The sequence below is a fragment of the Ovis aries genome, chromosome 2, assembly GCF_016772045.2.
Source record: "Ovis aries strain OAR_USU_Benz2616 breed Rambouillet chromosome 2, ARS-UI_Ramb_v3.0, whole genome shotgun sequence".
In the NCBI taxonomy this organism is placed as follows: Eukaryota; Metazoa; Chordata; class Mammalia; order Artiodactyla; family Bovidae; genus Ovis; species Ovis aries.
The window spans coordinates 143274865-143295993 of record NC_056055.1 but is presented as its reverse complement, the minus strand read 5'-3'; the positions used below and the strand labels follow the sequence as shown (position 1 = coordinate 143295993).

At 37.2% G+C, this 21129-nt stretch overlaps 1 protein-coding gene across 1 annotated transcript in view; it reads right to left on the bottom strand.

Moving 5' to 3' along the window:
- Positions 1 to 21129, bottom strand: part of SCN9A (sodium voltage-gated channel alpha subunit 9) — a 166489-nt gene that overhangs the window by 75619 nt on the left and 69741 nt on the right. Inside the window, exons 2-8 of the mRNA XM_027964893.3 lie at positions 16557 to 16864; positions 10690 to 10808; positions 9994 to 10083; positions 9265 to 9393; positions 7628 to 7719; positions 6433 to 6642; positions 300 to 363 (exon numbers count right to left, since the gene is read on the bottom strand). Coding sequence (XP_027820694.2) covers positions 300 to 363; positions 6433 to 6642; positions 7628 to 7719; positions 9265 to 9393; positions 9994 to 10083; positions 10690 to 10808; positions 16557 to 16814 — 962 coding nt within the window. The 5' untranslated portion in view covers positions 16815 to 16864. The remainder of the gene's footprint in view (positions 1 to 299; positions 364 to 6432; positions 6643 to 7627; positions 7720 to 9264; positions 9394 to 9993; positions 10084 to 10689; positions 10809 to 16556; positions 16865 to 21129) is intronic.

Sequence of the window (21129 nt, the reverse complement as noted above, 5' to 3'; positions counted from 1 at the left end):
AGAAACTATCCAAACAACTTTTGGTTGGGGTTTTTGGAAGTAATTTTTTTTCTACTTCCTTAAGATATATATGACTGGTATCTTGTTTTAATTCAAGCATACCTACATCTTGCTTTCAAAAGCACACATTGTCCATGATCATTTTAAAGTCTGGACTCACTGTGGGACAGAATGAGTCAAATAATGTCATGAAATATAAGAAAATAACATAGAATCAAAGGTGGTTCTTAGCAAATTGATTGAGCTTGCTTTTTCTTTTTTTCAGTCTTTAGACTAAAAGTGAAACAAATATTACATACCCTGAATCGGTGCTGAAACCACAAAGGAGAGCATCTTTGGATCCCTCCAAGTAATAAAAATATTCTGTTTCGGAAGAAATCGGACAACATCACATTATGGAGTGTAAGCTTTCAGAGTGGCTGAGCAGGTAAGTTAACTAAAACAGATATATTTACAAATACATTCAGGCCCGGCGATAGGAATTCATTTATTGCATTCTTATAAATTCTCACTCAAAAAATCTTGATAACCTATTATGGACCGGGCAGTGAATACAATGACAAACAAGATAAATAAGATCATCAGTTTTATGAAGCTTTATGCTCAGGTAAGGGTGGAGGCAAGGGATGGAGAAGAATACTTGACAAGTATATAAATAAATACACAAGGGAAGATGCTCTAAAAGAATAAATTAAGAAAGTGTGACAAAATGTGGCCAGGGAAGTCTTTTCTAAAGAGATGACATTTAAACTGGGACCTAAATGCTACGGAGAAGCCAACTACTCAAAGATCTGGATGAAGAGACATCTTGACAGGGTAAAGAGCAGAAAAAACCCTAAGGTAGAAATGAAATTGGTATATGGGATAAAACAGCAAAATGGCCAGCCCAGTTACAGTGGGGGTACTGTGGTGGCAGAGATAGGCAGGGGCCATGTGGCAAGGCTTTGCATGACATGGAAAGGAGTTTGGATTTTAAGTACGATAGGAAGTAATAGAAGTAGGAAGTAGAGATACAAGACAATGTTGCCGTGGCTGCTTTGTGGACTCTGGACAATAGGGGGGCAAGTGTGCAGGCAGGGATACAAGCTGAGGGACTATAGTGAGAGGTGACAGGGCTCCAGAGAGTAGCCATGGATACGGAGAGAAGGGGGTAGAGTAACGGTGACAGGATGTGCTGATGGCATGTGTGTGGGATGTGTGGAAGAGAGGGGACACGGGGATGTGTCAACTGGTCAGACTGGTGCCCGTTACCTGGGATAAGGAAGACTGAGGCAAAGAAATGGCCTGAAGGAAAACCAGGATCTCTGTTTTAGCTATATTTTGTTTGAAATGATTACTAGGTATTTAATTATATTTGTCAAGTAAGTAAGTGGATGGATACGTCTTAAGGTCAGTGAAAGTATCAACTACCGTCAGGCCAAGGGGATCTGATGAGTGAACCCAGAGAGGAAGTGGAGTAAGGGAGGGGAAGGGAGGGAGGGAGGGAGGGGAAGGGAGGGAGGGAGGGAGAAGAGAAGGAAAAGAGCCCCAACGATTCCAGAAGAGGAAGAACCAGCAAGGCAAAACCACAAGCGAAGGAAATATATTTTCTGAAATTCTCTCATTGTTTACTCACTAATCAATATCTACTTATGACTTCCTAAGTTCTGGAATGTTGAGGACATGGAACTGAAATAAATGCACATTTTCCCCTCTCGTGGCACCCTTGGTGCCCATTTTCAGGGGTAAAGGAACTCATAACTCTTTATTCACTGTAACAACTTATTCTTAATACAGAGGGCCGATCCAAAAGTACATAGGAAAGGTATAAAGGACAAAAAAAAAAAAAATTTTAATAGGAGCTCAACTTCCTATTTGGCTCAAGTCAAAAAAAAATTAAGATCATTTTTAGCAGCCTCTGGAGTAACAGTAGAACAAAGACTCTGAAGTCAGATGTACTTACATTTGAATATTGCTTCCACCCTTTCATATGTAAGTGAATTGTTTTACCACTTTATGATTTAGCTACTGCATTTGTAGAATGTGGATAGGAACACCTACTTCATAGAGCTGTTGACTAGTACTAATATGATATAGCATGTAAAACACTTAACACAGTGCCCCCACACTTCCTATATAAATACTCAAAGAGCAGCAGCTCTTATAAAATAACTTCTGGTAAGACTGACCAACTTACACATCACCGTTCGGCATTATGCAGAAGACACAAATCTTAGATGACACAAAGCAATAAAGCCTCTTAGTTTGGGGAGAAAATTCTCACACTGTGCTTTAAAAAAAAAAGATCCGGTGCCTCAGGGAGGGTGGGCATGGCAGAATGAGGATGGAGGAGGTTATCGTGTAACTTTTTATCCGTAAATCTCTGAGATTTTTTTATTATGGAAAGATTACTTTAGAGTCATCCTTTAAGGTAATATTGATTCATATTGGCCAATCACGGAGGAGTTCCTGTATAAAAGTGGACTATACAGCTGCCTGTATAGGAATGCTGCAGGGTTAACTATTCAATTCAGCGCCTGAATGATGAAAGGGAAAGCAATGGGAAAGCTCACACTGGCCTGGTGGAACACTTGAAAATAATTCCGAAACAAGTAAACAGTAAAGTATTAAGGTAATTAGCCTCGAGAGAATTTAAGGTTAACATGTAATGGGAGAATGTAATATGAAGAGAAGAATTCCTCTGTTACTCCCAGCCAATGATACATCTCACACTTTTCTGTGGAAATAAAAACCCCTGGGCTTGACTTAATCCTGTTCTGATGAACACTGCAGCCTGCTCCTCATCTTTCCTCCTGCTTCAATGGTGGAGATGTCTCTCCCCTTCGCTCTTCCACTTTCTCAAGGACTTGCCTCTCCCTACTCTCCTGAATTATTAATCCATAATTTACTACTTATTCCTTTTTAGCACTAGAAAAATATCTCTATCAAAATCCACCTTTAAAAAATGCCAGCCACTGTCCCTGTTATTATTCTGATTCCCTTATAGACAAATGTCTTGGAAGAACTGTCTACACATACTGTCTTCTCTTCTTTCCGATATCTTATTCACCCCTGTCACCACCTTAGTCCAACCCTGTACTCCTACCACTCCACTAAAATTTCTGCATGAAAGTGACTAATGATTTCCATGTTGTGTAAGCTAATGTACATTTCTCCATCCTCATCATCCTTGACCGTAATCCTTGATCTTGCAGCATCATTCAACATAAGCATTCTCTTTTCCTCAATCTACTTTCTTCTCTTGGCATCCTTACTTATATCTTTGCTTCTTGCTTTACTGGCCACTCTTTCTCTATGCCTTCTTTGGGGTACTCCTCTCTACTTGCCTTCCAGACATTAGAGTTGTGGAGATGAGCAGCTTCTAACCACCAAATTTGTTTTAAAAACCAGGTTGCCCATTCTCTACTACTCATAAACATCAGGGTTTTTCAGAAGGATGTGGGTAGATGTGTACATATCTTTTCCTTTTGATGAATACTTCAAAGTATATCTATCTCCAAACTAGGCAGTTCTTCTGGTCTCTATGCTTAAATCTCATGTCTACTTTCTATCTCCATTTGGATGTCCCAGTGACTTCTCAATTTTAACTGGGTAATAGTGACTTTCTCCTATAAACCTGCCCACTCTTCCCTCATTTCCCATCGCCACCTATCCAGTTATTGTGGCCAGAAACCTAGATGAGATCCCCAAGCCCTCCTCTCCTCTTTAATCCATCCATGAGTTATATAGGTCATCTTGAACACATCTTTTTCATTTTCTGACATCTCTCAAGATGAAGTCACAATCTTTTCCTGTTTGGATGACAGAAACAACATCCTAATGGTCTTCAAATTTTCAGTCTACCATCCATTCTTGCCCAGTGAGCTCTCCATATGGCAAAAGTGATTAAAACCACTGCAGTTAAAATAAAATCAAAACTTCTTTGCTTGGGCTAAAATATCCTGCATGCAATGACCCCTGCCTTTTTCCTTTACTTTCTCTGTTGCCATTCTGCCTCTCTTTTGCTAAAATCTAACCATTCTTTGGAAGGAATGATGCTAAAGCTGAAACTCCAGTACTTTGGCCACCTCATGCGAGAGTTGACTCATTGGAAAAGACTCTGATGCTGGGAGGGATTGGGGGCAGGAGGAGAAGGGGACGACAGAGGATGAGATGGCTGGATGGCATCACTAACTCGATGGACGTGAGTCTGAGTGAACTCCTGGAGTTGGTGATGGACAGGGAGGCCTGGCGTGCTGCGATTCACGGGGTCGCAAAGAGTCGGACACAACTGAGCGACCTGAACTGAACTGAACCGTTCTGCTGTTTTCCCATTCTTTTCCCTTTCCCATTCTTTAAATACATACTCTTTCCAGTCTTAGGGCTTTCCCACAAGCTCTTCCTTCTAACTCAAGGAACAGCCTTCATATACACTTACACTGTGTTATGACTTCTTCTTATCCTTCATATCTCTGCTTAAATGCCACCTCCTCAGAGAAGGCTTCTCATTTAGTTAGTATCTCAGCCCCTGAGATTTACTTTATTTGCATAGCATTTATTATAACTTATAATATTGTTATTTGTCTGTTCCCCTCCTTTTATTCTTTTATTTCCTCAAGAGGATAAGCTCTGTGGATGCTGGGTCTGAGGCTACCATACTCATTGCTGTAGCTCCAGAAACTTGCACAATGCTTAGCTCAAGGAAGCATTCAATAAACAGACACGATAAATGAATGCTTGAATAAATAATGAAGTGAGACCAGGCTTCTGTGACACAAAAAAACAGATTTAACACAGTAATCTCTGCTGTGAAAGTATATTTCAGAGGAAAATCAAGAATAATGTACAAATTGAGGGAGGAGAAGGTGGTATCAAATTCCACTCTTAGCTAAGCTGTCATTCACGCACATGTAAATGCAACATGAGGGCACACTGCAAAATCTAAGAGCTTTTACTACTCCTTTCAAAAAAAAATTGCTTATAGCAATTCTAAATTGTTTTAAAAATCACTCAAGTCATGAACTCAGGAATGAGACCAAGATTCTGAAAAAAGGACATAGTGATCCCAGTACAAAAAGTCAAGTTTAAGTAAGTGCTATAAACCAACTCATAATACAGAATATAAATGTCAGCAATTATCTGTAAGATATATAAATTTTTATTGCATATAAATTAGAAATAAAGTCTTTGGGAAATATATAAAATTTAGGATCATATTAATAAAATCAGAAGCTAAAAAAATAAATTAAAAAAGGAAAGGAAAATTTGCTAAATTCCTTATCAAATACTGTTAATAAAACAAATACATTAAAATTCTACTTTGAAAATCTTCAGTTTTCTTGTTTTAGGTTCCTTTTTTTTAGTTTTCTTTACTTACAGGTTTTTCCTATATTAGCTAGATTTTATTTGCCTTTATATTTCTCAGTGAGTAGGAAAAACACAATGAATTAAAAAAAAAGATGCATATGACTCTTTATTATTTAAGGAGAATTAACTCCTGACCTTTACTCCCTGATTCCCTTCTATCTAAGGCACTTATATATCCATTTTACCTCTGGATTCAATTATCTATTAACTTTCATGGGTTCTTTGGGTAACATCATACACACAGGTGTTAGACAGAAAGTACAGTCTTGTCAGACCTCATTATCACTCACACTAATCAGCTTTGGTGAAAGAAACTGTGGTAGGAGATAACTGTTAGGAAACATGCAATTTATGCTTTCTGTAAGATACTCAAAAATATATTTGTGAATTAAGTAGACTTCTGAGACTGTGTATACCTATCGTCTGAAATGATACCTACAGAACAAGTTCTGAGGAATTAAACTTCAATGGTCTATCAGCTAGATTGAGGGGAGCCATTAGAAAGCTCTGTGAAACATATCATTGGTTATAATAGGAGGATAGAGCTTAATATAATAGGATAAAGCTGAATAAATTTCTCTGCTTATACAAATCTTTAGAAATATATTGAGACAAATATTTTAATATGTGATAATTGACATTGTACCATGATTAATAACATTATAAGAATACAAGTATAAAAATATAATTGTATTATTATATAATAAGTCATACTATAAAAAAAGTAAGCATAAACTATACAATAAAACTATAGTATATAAATATATAGTTCATGATGAAATCTAATGGTCAATATCATTAATTTATAGCTAAATTTATTTCTCTACAGCCAAATTTATTCTTTTTTACCTTATAGAAATTGAGAATTATGGAACTATCCCAAGTTCTCAATATTAGAACTGCTAGAAAGCTTAGATCCAGGGAAATTTATGAAAATACAATATGATAAAAATTCACACTGTTGCAACTTTCTGTATATTTGAGTGGTTTTGAAATAATTAAAATGAAAGCAACATTTCATTGCCAAAAGAGAACAATGCTCTTAGCCATATTTCAACCTATTAGCAACTACAGAGGTATTCTTACTTGCATATTCTTCTTCATCGAGGGCATTCAATATGTCTTCTATTGTTTCATTATTCGCAAGTGAAGTCTGCACACACTTGTGCTTCAGGTTGCCCATAAAGAGCTGCAGCCCAATCAGGGCAAACACGCTCAGACAGAACACAGTCAGGATCATGACATCTGAGAGCTTTTTCACAGACTGGATCAGGGCCCCCACGATGGTCTTCAGGCCTGAATACAGAGCAGAAAAGGCGTTCAAAGTGAAATAAAGTTTCCACATGAAAACCAAAAGCAAAATACAAGCTTTCCTAGAAATGCATGCACTTTATCAAATCAATGATCTTAAATAACCTAGTTCAAAAAAAGTCTACCAGCTCAAAAGGGGGGGATCTGCTGTTTTATATATTTTGTTTCTGTATATTGCAGCAAGTGACTAAAAACTTTAAAGTATTTCCAGAGAACAGCCAGTCAAAATGAATAACTTGGTTGCTCGAATCATAGCCACACTCACTTGAAAAAATAACTTGTGTCAGTTCAGTAAATGTCTGTCAGACAAACCATCTCTTTATAATGACCAGAACAGAGGCTGAATTACAGGATACAGTGGCAACAGTTTTCAGTAAAGAAATGGTTTGTTGAGGAAAGAAAAAAGCATTGTGTCATGCAATCCTCCGCATGCTAATATTTTTATATCTGTTTTCTTCACTCTAAGAAAAGCAGTAAAAGTAATTGAAATTTTTATTCCTGGATAAGCAAAATGGAAAATAAACTGTTAAACAGGAGGAAAAATTTCAAGTTGAGATGTGAACCAAATGGCCATCTTCATCCTCTAAGACTCATGCAATTGATTAAACTCAAAGGCTGACTTTTCATAACAATTATGAAAAACATGAGATCAAATTTAATTAAAATTATGTAAGATTCAGTTTTTATTGTTTTTTCCTTCAAAAGATCAAAGTCAGCCCTGGTGTTTAACCCCACTCTCACCTGGAATGACTGAAATTGTTTTCAAAGCTCGGAGAACTCTGAATGTTCTCAACGCTGAGACATTGCCCAGGTCCACAAACTCTGTCACATATCTGAAATAGGGGAGTTTATACACAAACACGGTGACAACACACACACACACACACACACACACACACACAAGCAAAGAACAACTCCCAAATAGCTGGAGTTATGAGTGACCTAATGCTTCACACCAGTTACTTCTTACCTGGAATTACAGAAATAGTTTTCAAAGCTCTCAACACTCTGAAAGTTCGAAGAGCTGAAACATTGCCTAGGTTTACAAATTCTGTTAAATACCTGCAGAATTAAATCAGAGTTATTCAGAATTTAGATAGAGTCTATGATACTTACCTGTGCCTTTAGTCAAGGTGTTTCCTATGCTTGGAACTTCGTATTTAAATTTATAGTTCTGCAAATCTTTTGCTTCTATCATTACTAATTTAATTTTATTTGAGTCATTTGATGTGAGCAAAATGCAAATATTAAAATGGCCTCATACACTTAAATGCCCAAATAAATGATGAAATGCTTCAATGACTCGACTTCAATATTATGGTAATATCAATAATGTTCTATAAAACACCATCAGCAAATCTTGACAACTGTATGCTAATTAAAAGAAGCCAGCCACAAAAGGCCACATATTTTAAAATTCCACTCATGTGAAATGTCTACATTAGGCAAATCCAATGACAGAAGATAGATGAGTGTTTTCCAGGGACTTGGGGGAAGAAGGGAAGGAAAGTGACTGCTCTCTGGGATAATGAAAATATTCTGGAGTCAGAGGGTGGTGATTGTTGCATAACTTTATGAACACACTATAAAACACCGAATTTTATACTTTAAAAAAGATGAAGTTTATGGCATGTAATTTATACTTAGGAAAAAAGGAGACCCCTGAGAAGATGCAGCCTTCTTTGACACAGTGTTATCTTAGCAGGTGGTGGGTGGACCTACAGTAGTCATGGATGAAGGACAAAGAGGTGGGGCAGATGTACAGAATTGGAGACTAGAAATCTCAAGACCCTTTCGTATTGTCTGCTGCTGCTGCTGCTAAGTTGCTTCAGTCGTGTCCGACTCTGTGCGACCCCATAAACGGCAGCCCACCAGGCTCCCCTGTCCCTGGGATTCTCAAGGCAAGAACACTGGAGTGGGTTGCCATTTCCTTCTCCAACGTATTGTCTAAATCCCTCCAATGAACATGTATTACTTTTACAATTCAAAATGACAGAGAGAAAATATTGCATTTAGGTTTGAGATTTTAAAACTAAAGAAATCTTCTGACAAATATATTTAGGAAAAGAGCAGCAATATAAATAAGCTAAAATTATATCTTAATGTGATATTTTCCCCATGAAAATAAACTGTGGATGCCTATGTAATATATATACAATGCATTAATGTTAGGTTTAGTATGCATTGACAGTCCTTATGAAAAGATTTGCTTCTATATTTTATTAGTTCTTGATGATATACATTAATAGAACGAGCACCATGCTAATAATAAATGCCTGAGTTTTCTGTTTCTCTCATCAGTTTTACCAGATATTAAATAGGAACTTGGGAAAAGTGTGACTCTAACTGGCGCCACATATGCTATCCATCCACATGCTGAGCACAGAGGAAGATCCTCTATTATAACGATATCATAAATACATGTTTGAGTGGGAAATGCTCTTCCTAAAAAATTATTACCATTTTTTGATGACTAGTTTCCATGTAGTATCTTTTAAATCACACTATTATATGCAGGAAAAGTCTGATCCCAAAGTTCCTTCTCACTGGGATACTGTGCTGTCTGAGATTTTCATGAGTTTGGAGTTTCAAAAAATAAATACTTACGCAAAGACAATGACTATGAAATCAAGCCAGTTCCATGGGTCACGAAGAAAAGTGAATTCTCCTACACAGAATCCTCTTGCAAGGATTTTCACAAGTGACTCAAAAGTATATATTCCAGTAAAAGTGTACCTAGGTAAAAGAGTCCATTGTGATATTAATCCATTGTGAAAAGAATATGGTACCAGGTAAGCCTTTATAATTATTTTTCTCAGATCAACCAAAGGAAGACACTGATTAGAGTATGGCTTATGATTAAGGGGCCCATTCTAACTATTAGAATAAATTACAACTAAGATCTTTCCAGAAAATCTTGAAATGTATATGTCAGAAACGCTCCCAGAAAGTAGAGGTATTTTAAGTTTACTAAGAACACAGGTATGAGATCTGCCTAGAAAATTCCTGTATTGTTCCTATCTGAAATACATCCAAGGACAAGAGATACATGACATGTCTAAGAACAGGCAGGGTATCTGGTAAGATCTTTTTTTCTAGAAAAGACTGTAACATGTATTATTCTTTTCTAATGTTAGCAGGTTAATACTGTAAAGGGGAAAAACCTAATTGAAAGTAAAGTAACTATAGACCATGGGAAGATAATCACCACAATTTTTATACATTGGGAAGATAATCACCACAATTTTTATACATGCAATAACTTCCTGGTATGAAAAAGGAAGGATGACAGCAACCATACTAAGACTATATTAAAATGTACTTATACCCACTTACTCTACATTCTTGGTCCAGTCTGGAGGATTACTCATGGTCATAAATATGCAGTTCGTCAAAATAGTGCACATGATAAGCATGCTGAATGCGGTAGCTTAGAATCAAGGAATATGATCAAACAATACATGGTAACTTTATCTGATAATGACATTTGTTGAAATGCTGACAATTTTTCCTTAGAAAATAATTCTAAAAGAGTCTAAAGACTTAAAAAAAAAAACCTCTCTGAACAAAAGAGTAATGGATAAAAGCAATTTATCCTAAAATACTAAAATTGCCATGATGATGATGATATAATGAATGCATGCATGCAAGCTAAGTCACTCCAGTCATGTCCAACTCTTTGCAAACCTATGGACTGTAGCTCACCAGGCTCCTCTGTCCATGGGGTTCTCCAGGCAAGAATATTGGAGTGGGTTGCCATGCCCTCCTCCAGGGGATCTTCCTGACCCAGGGATCAAACCTGCATCTCTTATGTCTCTTGCATTAGCTGGTGAGTTCTTTACCACTAGCACCACCTGGGAAGCCCAAAATTGTCATACTCCCAATCTATTCAGAGATCTACACCAAATTATATTGAGATTGATAAACCTGAGTCTTTTCAGGTAGAAAAGAAATAAAACTCTGTATTTAAATAAAATAGCCAAAAACTACATTTTAAAGAACCACTGTAAGTAAGCATTTTTAAAAGGATATGCATGTACTAAAATCTTAATAGATATTCTTCTGAGAGGACTGAAAGGAGAGAGCATGTACAAAGCAGGTGTGGCATTGAAACGGAAGATTGCTTTGCCTTTGTTCAACACTATGAAAGTCTGCAGGAGCAAAAAGAAAACAGTATGAATTGAAATTCCAAAATTTCAGTCTAGCACATTAATATCTGCAGTTTACCTCTGCATGTGGTAGAGTCATATTAAAGAAACTCTGCCATCAGACTCAGGCAGTGTGGTTCCAAAGCCATTGATGGAGATATTCACGTCATGTTAGCCAATGAACTCCAAGTCCATCGTCCATTTCTTCAATAAAGTAAGAAGTGAGCCATTTATGGGTATGTATTATTTACAGCTTTCAAAATGCAGTGTTCTCTTTTTCATATCCCTTAACATTCAAATCAGTAACAATAACTTGTGGCCACTGGAATTATTTTAAATATAACTTCCTTATATCATTACATTGCATTTTATACAAACCAAATAGCAACCAGCTATCCCTGATTTTTATCATGTTGCTTTGAGAATTGTAATACTTCCTGGCTATTGTCAGGGTCAGTAGCAAATGTTCTAAAATATGAATTTTCAAAATATTTTCATGAATTTAAGGAACATTAGAGTTGAAGGAAACCCATTACTCAATTTGATTTTCCTATTTTACATATAATACTAATAACAGCTAAAATAACACAAATTAAAGAACTTGCTTGCTACTACCCATGGTAATTTTTTGAAATGTAAATAGAACCATTTAAAAAATATGCAACCACTGAATAATGAGTTATATTTTCCATGGCTTTGGTATTTAGTCGAAAAAGTTAAAAGCCAAACAAATAAACAGCAATAACAAGAAAACATTAAAACAACGTAAGGAGTTGGCTTGGAAACCAGAAAGACTTAAGTTCAAAGCCTGCTCTTACTTATCTGTGGCTGGCAAGCAAATTCCTTGTGCTATCTATTAACAGAAGACACTGATTTTTGGTCTTTTTGATGTTGATTCTGAGTTTTACATATGTTTATGAGCGGTAAACATATGTAATAAATATTTTCCACCAAATTTTAGAGATATAACTTTGGGTAATCTTGCTTTTGTATGTGGCAGTGTTCCTGAGAAAACAAACGAGAACTATCTTAGGTTAATTTTTTATACTCCTGGTCTCTTTTGCTATACCAATTATGTTAAAACATAATTGAGCATAAAGTTCACTTTTATATTGAAAATTAGTTTTAAAATTAATACTTCATGTTTGAGTACAATTATTGTTTTCTTAAATCTCAATACACTGTGCTTCTTAAAATTCATTCATCTAATATTTTCTACAATTGTCTAGTGAACGTGAGTGTGTTCTAAGTCGCTTCACTTTTGTCAACTCTTTGCGGCCCTTTAGATTGTAGCCTGCCAGGTTTCTCTGTCCATGGGATTTTCCAAGCAAGAATACTCAAGTGGGTTGCCATGCCCTCCTCCAGGGGATCTTCTTGACCCAGGGATCAAACCAGTGTCTCTTCAGTTTCTCCTGCATTGATAGACAAGCTTTTTTTTTTTTTTTTTTTTTTACCACTAGTGCCACCTGGGAGCAACTATGGCGTAAGAGATACTGAAATGAATTTGAACATAAGTGAGGCATGAATTTTGCATTCAAGAGTTTTCAGAGAAAAGTGATTAAGAGCACAGTAACTCTAATACAGGGCTTCCTTGGTGGCTCAGAAAGTAAAGAATCCACTTGCAACATGGGAGACCTGGGTTTGATCCCTAGGTTGGGAAGATTCCCTGGAGCAGGGCATGGCAGCCCATCCAGTATTCTTGCCTAGAGAATCCCCAGGGACAGAGAAGCCTGGCAGGCTATAGTCCATGGGGTCATAAAGAGTCAGACACGACTGAGTGATTAAGCAGACAGTACAACTCTAATACAAGGCATGACATGACAGGTATCATACGGAGAAATCCAAATGGCAGAGCATGAGAGTAAAGCGGGAGCAGGGTCTTATGTCTATTGGAATAATTAGGGAGGCTTCATGAAACAGAAGTCATCTGAGCTAACATGAAAATATTACTGCCTCAACTTGGCAAGATCAAGTTAACTTGTACTTGAAATTAAAAAAAAAAAAAAGACTTGGCTTACTATTTCTAAATTCAAATTCCCAATTTTCATTTACACTAAAAACTTCTTTAGGATTGTCTGGATTTATACACAGCCACTAGTTAATTACAGATGGGAAAACAGATATGAAATTTTGAGTAGCAGAATAAGTATCTTTAGAAAACTCTAAATTCCTGCTAGCAAATGTACAGATGTCAATGTCTGAATAAATTATTTTAATATGGCTCACTTATTTAATAATTTATTGAACATAAAATTAGAGAATTATGAACTTACGAGTATAAGCTTTGGAGTTGGACAGATAGTATTCTAAATACTTGATCTACCGTTTCACAACTTGAGGGCTAGCACTCAGTGCCTGTGAAGCTTTTAAGTTCTGGTACATTGTAAATTCTTGGTAAATGTTGGGAACATGTATGTGTGCTAAGTCACTTCAGTTGTGTCTGACTCTATGTGACCCTATATACTGCAGCTCACCAGGCTCCTCTGTCCGTGGGATTCTCCAGGCAAGAATACGGGAGTGGGTTGCCATGCCCTCCTCCAGGGAATCTTCTCACTCCAGGAATCAAACCCGCATCTCTTATGTCTCCTGTATTGGCAGGTGAGTTCTTTACCACTAGGGCCACCTAGGAAGCCACTTAATATCTTCATCATATATGAAAATGAAGTCCTAACCTCTGCATACCTCTACATTAATTTATTAAATGTTCTCTTTATTTTTTTTAAACAAAGCATTGATCATTACACTCAAGCATAAGTTAAAATCTGAACCTAAGTCAAATCAGGAGTCATTAAGATTTTTAATCCAAGCAATGATTATAGTGTAGCAGAAATAAAGTTCTCGTCTATTAGTGTGAATAACCTGAAACATTAAAGACTCAATCCACGTGAAAGTCAACCCTGAAGTTGCAAGGGGAAGTCCAAACTATTTTAACCAAGAATGATTGAGGAGCTAGGACATAGCACAGAAAATTGATCATTTAAAGCTCCAAACCAAAAAATAAAAATCAGAAGACTCAATAATCCCTTTGGGTATTTATTTATCTGTTAAGAAAGGGCCATGAAAAATAGATTACCTAGTCTGACTTAGCTCTACCTAAGTATTATATTCTGATGCAGATGTGCGTTGGGCTTTTAATATGGTTGGTGTCACATCTGAAAGGAGCTGGGGCCAAAGCGAGGGATTGGAGTCCTACCCCAAATATTCTCTATTATATTAGTCTATCCCAGAGCTAAAATAATTCCATTTTTCATCCTCCAAATGCAAACATTTTCTTCTTACCTTCCAAGTCACTTTAAGCCAATATTAGTTTATGTCTCTGAACTGGGATTTACTCCAGAAAGACTTTTTCCTCCTTAAGGGAGGCTGGTTAAATTACATCCAGGCCCCCTCTGGAAATGGGAATTGCAGGAGCCATTTTCCAGGATGAAGTAATATCAATAAGTAAAATGAGAAAATATTTTTAATTTTGCCTATTTCATTATTTATCCACTCATTGTTTGATTCATTTTTGTAAAGTTGTGAGCACAGTAGTTGCTATACAACAAAAACAAAACTAAATTAAGAGATGCCGGACAACATCTCAGGAGGGAGTCAAATCAACTCGAACTAAAAAAATCTAGGACGGAATTTACGAGTGTTTATGTAACATTTTGTGAGTGAATTAATTTCCTCAAATCCTTTATTAATTCCTATCTCTCCAGGTTGTGGTGAATATGTTGCTAATTTGTATGAAAAATCCAGTGCCTGTCACAGAGACCCTGAAAACATGTTAGCTTTCTTTTGTTCTGTGTTGGAGTACTGATGGGTGAATAAGCATGCTAGGTATTATCTCAAAGGCTTCTCAGGTATTCTGCTTATTTGACATACTGTCAGTTTGTTGACATGCTGATTTTAATATGAGGCAAAAAATTATGCATTGTTACTCATAGCAACTCTCCCTGAAGTAGATGCGTTTATACTATCAAAATTAAGTTCATCACATTTTCTATTTCACAAGACATTGCACTGTTCCTTATTTTGTCTGCTAGCTATCTTATCAAGAAATGTGCCCTTTTATTTACATATTAAATCAAAATAACCTTTAAATGGACTTTATCCTGCCTTTCTTGACATCTTGATGGTAATTCTGCAGGTGCTGTGTAGCAAAGCATTGTTGGGAGAAAGTTAGGGAACCTGCTGATTTTATCCTGTACTGTCTCTTCTTTGTCAAGTTCAGTTTGATTGTATCTGCTACTGTCTCAAAAAGGACGGTAACCTCCTTCTCATTTTCTTGGTAGAATTATCTTTACAGCAGTTGTTTCAAACTCTCCCATTTCCTTGTCCCCAAGATTGACTCTCAAAGGACAACTTTCACTCCTGTAGTATGGAAAATATTGACAGTATTTAACATGCATTTCCTCAGATATGCCTATATTTACTTCAACATATCTTAAATTCATCTTATTTGCCCTATAAGGCTCACACAGTAAGGCTTCTCTCCACTTTTCTGCTGTTTTCTAATGCAAATTCAAGCCGACTTGTGGTTTATCCCTTGTCTTTACTCAACCCTCTGTATTTTCCTCTCTGGGAATAGTTTTTCTCCACTTTTAAACATGCTATTTATACCCTATGTAAAAATGGTTTTCAAGGGACCTCTCTGGTGGTCGAGTGGTTGAGAATATGCCTACCAGTGCAAGGCAACATGAGTCTGATACCTGGTATGGAAGATGCCACATGCCATGGGACAACTAAGCCTGTGGGCCACAACTACTGAAGCCCATGCTCTCCAACAAGAGAAGCCACTGCAATGAGAAGCCCACGCACCGCAACTATAGACTAGCCCTTGCTCGCCACAACGAGAGAAAGCCTGCGCACAGCAAGGAAGGCCTAGCACGGCCAAAAATAAATACTAAAAAACTGTAACTGCAACGTTTCATTATTTTCTTTTTAAGTTTTCAATTTTCCTGTTGCCTTAAGTGACCATCTTTCTGATGGAAATTCCTTAAATTTCTCATTTCCTCTTTTCACTTGCTGTTTACCACTATCTTGCTTTTTAAAAAAAATGAATGTAGTTAATTACAATGTTGTGTTAGTTTCAGGCATACAGCAAAGTGAATCAGTTATACATATATCCTCTCTCTGTTTTTCAAGATTCTTTTCCCATATAGGCCATTACAGAGTTTTGAGTAGAGTTACCACTCTCTTGCTTTGACTTCCATCAACATAAACTGCTTGCAAAAAAGTTACCAACTCATCCTCCTTGTTCATTCCAATAGTCTTTATCTAGCCTCAGCTTCCTGAGTAATTTTATGAGATATTCTCTTTCCTTTTTTTTTTGAATAGTGGAAAATTTTCTGATTTGTGTCTTACCTCTCTGACCATCTCTCTCCAAACCCTATAATTAGATAAGTGATTTTATATATTCCCACGGATTCAGCCGACACCTCCATGCAAATGCATTCTGGATGTATACCCAGGTCTTACTTCTCACATTGACAGTTATTTTGTTTCTATGAGGATGCACTTATGTCATGTCTAAAGGGCGGAACATGATACTGAACACTATTAAAAAAAATCAAGAGTATCCCAGTGACAGAATCAGTTTTGATGAAATATTAGAAAAAGTACATATTCTGAAATATCCTACATATGCATTTTTAACTAAACACGTTTTCATGATGTAGTTTTTCACTAAATTCCTCTTAATCTCAGGATCTGTTTGTACAAAAGAGGTGAAGAGAGACTGCACCATTGCAGGTACAATAAACTCACTTTTTTGTCTGCATAGTAAGGGTCCAAGTCCTCCAGGGGCTCTGACACCATGCCTGGAGGAATGTCCCCATAGATGAAGGGCAGCTGTTTGCCGGCTTCCAAGTCACTGCTTGGCTTTGGCCCTTCTTCGTCATCATCTTTCTTTTCTTCTTTGGGTTCCTTTGCTTTTCCTTCAGCAATACGTTGTTCGATGAGGGCAAGAGACTGTTTTGTGAAGAAGACAAAGCTCTGAGGTCCCGGGGGAGGCAACATTGCCATCTTTTCATCCTGTATGTTTTATTTCCCCTTCAACTCCTTACATAAGAGGCCTAAGGAGAAATAAAGAAAGCCTTAACTGTTTGCCAGTCAAGAATGACACTTAGCAAATAATAATAATTATTATAGTAATAATAAAAAACAGATTCTAGTTTCAATTGCAATAAGTAATGTGTTCACATAATTACCATCATGTTGAATGGGCGCTTACTAAGTTACTATGCAGAGTACATCATGAGTAACGCTGGGCTGGAAGAAACACAAGCTGGAATCAAGATTGCTGGGAGAAATATCAATAACCTCAGATATGCAGATGATACCACACTTATGGCAGAAAGTGAAGAGGAACTAAAAAGCCTCTTGATGAAAATGAAAGAGGAGAGTGAAAAAGTTGGCTTAAAGCTCAACATTCAGAAAACGAAGATCATGGCCTCTGGTCCCATCACTTCATGGGAAATAGATGGGCAACAGAGGAAACAGTGTCAGACTTTATTTTGGGGGGCTCCAAAAATCACTGCAGATGGTGACTGCAGCCAGGAAATTAAAAGACGCTTACTCCTTGGAAGGAAAGTTATGAAAAACCTAGATAGCATATTAAAAAGCCAGAGACATTACTTTGCCGACTAAGGTCCGTCTAGTCAAGGCTATGGTTTTTCCTGTGGTCATGTATGGATGTGAGAGTTGGACTGTGAAGAAGGCTGAGCGCCGAAGAATTGATGCTTTTGAACTGTGGTGTTGGAGAAGACTCTTGAGAGTCCCTTGGACTGCAAGGAGATCCAACCAGTCCATTCTGAAGGAGATCAGTCCTGGGATTTCTTTGGAAGGAATGATGCTAAAGCTGAAACTCCAGTACTTTGGCCTCCTCATGCGAAGAGTTGACTCATTGGAAAAGACCCTGATGCTGGGAGGGATTGGGGGCAGGAGAAGAAGGGGACGACAGAGAATGAGATGGATGGATGGCATCACTGACTCGATGGACGTGAGTCTGAGTGAACTCCGGGAGTTGGTGATGGACAGGGAAGCCTGGCGTGCTGCGATTCATGGGGTCGCAAAGAGGCGTACACGACTGAGCGACTAAACTGAACTGAACCATGTACATGACTTATTTTCCATGCCCTCTAATGAACTTTATTTAAGAACTTGAACTTAGTACTTCACGGATCTTAGTGACAACTTAATTAAAAATGCTTGATTCACTTTTCTTTTCATCTGTGCTTATTCTTAGTGCAACTCAACTTCCCTTGTTTAAAAATCTTTGTGATGATAGGACTTCTGATAGCACCATTCTCCAGTTCTCCTCTTTCTGCATCACCTGATCCTACTCTGTCTGACATACAGTCTCTGCTTCTCTCTCTTAAAGAAACTCATTTCTATAAAGTGAAGTGGTGGAAGATTGTTTTACTCTATTTTACACATTTAGATTTTCTTATAATAAATACATGGGCTTCCCTGGTAGCTCAGATGGTAAAGAATCTGCCTACAATGTAGGAGACTGGGTTCAATGCCTAGGTCAGGAAGATTCCCTGGAGAAGGGAATGGCAACCCACTCCACTATTCTTGCCTGAAGAATTTCATGGACAGAGGAGCCTGGCAGGCTACAGTCCATGGGGTTCCAAAGAGTTAGGCATGACTAGACTAACACACACACACACACACACACACACACACACTAAATACATGCCCTTTTACAAATCAGAAAACATTTTTTTCATTTTGAATTAAAAATGATTTAGGGAAATGTTTTAGAAGAACAAAGAAGGTAAAAGGAATTTTGGAAATGTTTTGGGAAAGATTCAATTTTTAAAGTTAAAAAAAAAAACTATGATAGGCACTCAAATTATGACTTCCTTAACTGACTTACATGTATATACAAAACATTACAAAAAGTGCAAGAAAGAAAAATTTAAAAATTATATATTATTATTTTGGAATGTTCTAAATAAAAGAGCATAAAATTAACAGTTCTTATTTTAAAAATGATAGGCACATTATTTCATTGAGTCAAGGTAACTTCATAATTCCTCCACTGGGAAATAAAAATGAGTCCTTCTGCATTAGGATTGCCTGAGTGTTGGGATACACCAACTTCTAGTATATCAACCCACTGTGAACAGCTTGAAAGATTGTGCATTAAATGATATCTTGATATACAAAGGGAGGATGAGATAAGAGAGGCCATGGTCTGCTCTTTTATTTTCCATTGTGAAATGCAAGAATTAAGCAAATCACAATAGTGACAACACAGGTTATATAGATTCAGAAAAAGAAGTGAAGTTCAGTTCAGTTCAGTCGCTCAGTCGTGTCCGACTCTATGCGACCCCATGAATCGCAGCACGCCAGGCCTCCCTGTCCATCACCAACTCCCGGAGTTCACTCAGAGTTGCGTCCATTGAGTCAGTGATGTCATCCAGCCATCTCATCCTCAGAAGTGAAAGGAAGCTGAAACTAATTATTCTTTCTTTTACAGATTTCTCCACTTCCCATGTTAAACAAAATCAACTCTAGTTATGTTTAGAGCAAAATGGATGACTCTTCCCCTTAGTTACTTGAGCACAGTATAACAACCCTTATCAGTAAGTAGTATTGTTAGTCGCTCAGTCATGTCCAATTGTTTGCAATACCATGGACTGTAGCCCATCAGTGTCCGCTGTCCATGGAATTCTCCAGGCAAGAATACCGGAGAGGATTGCCATTCCGTTTTATAGGGATCTTCCTGATCCAGAGATCAAGCCTGGGTGTCCTGCATTGCAGGCAGATTCTTTATTCTCTGAGCCACCAAGGAAGCCCTTATCAGAAATCTATGCATTTTTTTAAAGGTGGAAAACCAGTTTAAAAACAACATTAAAACAATCATTTTGCAATGTAAATTTATATAAAAACTTATAAAGCAAATTTAGCTTTTCTAAAAAATAACCTTTTTATGTTTTATCACACAGCTCAGTCAGTAAAGAATATGCCTGCAATGCAGGAGACCCAGGCTCGATCCCTGAGTCAGGAAGATTCCCTGGCAGGCTACAGTCCATTAGGTCGCAAGAGTTGGACACAACTTAGCGACTAAACCACCACACACTTGAATCTGGGTTTTGCCATGGCAATAATCACATTTCTTTTAAACTCTGCTAACTCATATTCATTTGAAATAATTTTACCAAATAATCTGGGCATGTTTCTATATCAGATATATAGAGCTGTGAGAGCAAGGAGAAAACACAGCTTCTGTGTTTATGAAACTTCTAAAAAGGAATACCAATTGAACTGAATCATACAGGCAAACCTGGTTTGACCATAGTAAAGGAGAATACAATTAGTTTAACTCACATTATTTTTTTATATCTTGAATGTAGAAACAAAGATATCAGGAGAGAGGGTACCATATGTAAGAGGAAGTAGTGAATACTCTGATTTAAGAACAAAATTTCTGACAAATTCCAGGACTCTTTTAGTATCCTCTCCAAATATGCAGAACTAAAACCCTCTTATAAATAGTAGATATATAGCAATCATTCACGAGAAAGAACATGTTGAAAGCCATGCAATGGCATAATTAGAAATAAGAACATATCTCTACCTGGATTCAGAACTATGGAATTTTATAATTATGGAAAAGAACAAAGTCAGCCTATTCTGCTGGCCACAAGCAGCTAATAATATTGCTTTTGAACAAAATCCAAACAGTTAATGACTACATGTTTGCTGGCTTTCCTGGGTTTTAAAGTATTTGGCTAAGATTGTTTACATCATTGGACTTCTCAGGGGTGCTGGTGGTAAAGAATCCACCTGCCAATGCAGGAGTTGTAAGAGGTGTGGATTCAGTCCCTGGGTTGGAAATATCCCCTGGAGGAGGGCATGGCAACCCACTCCAGTTGCCTGGAGAATCCCATGGACAGAGGAGCCTGGTGGGCTGCAGCCCAAAGGATTGCAAAGAGTTGGACATGACTGAAGCGACTTAGCAAGCCTGCATTCATTTACTCCATTGTTTCTATAAATTCAAACCAGTAAGAAGAAACATTTATTGTGATGGAAACTAAAGCTGAGATGACTTTTCTTTTCAAGAAAGTAGTGAAAGATAAGGAATATCTCAATGTGCACATTCAAAAGCAGGCCAGGGTGACTCATGAGAGAATGAATCATGACTCATCATTTCAGTACTAGGTAAGTACTCAAAAGAATTTAAAACATGTCGCCATAAAACTGGTACATGAATGTGCCTAGCAGCATTATTCTTAATAGCCAAATAGTGGAAACAATCCAAATGTCTGTCAACTGACAAAATGCAGTGTATCCACATAATGGAATATTACATGAAAATAAAAATTAG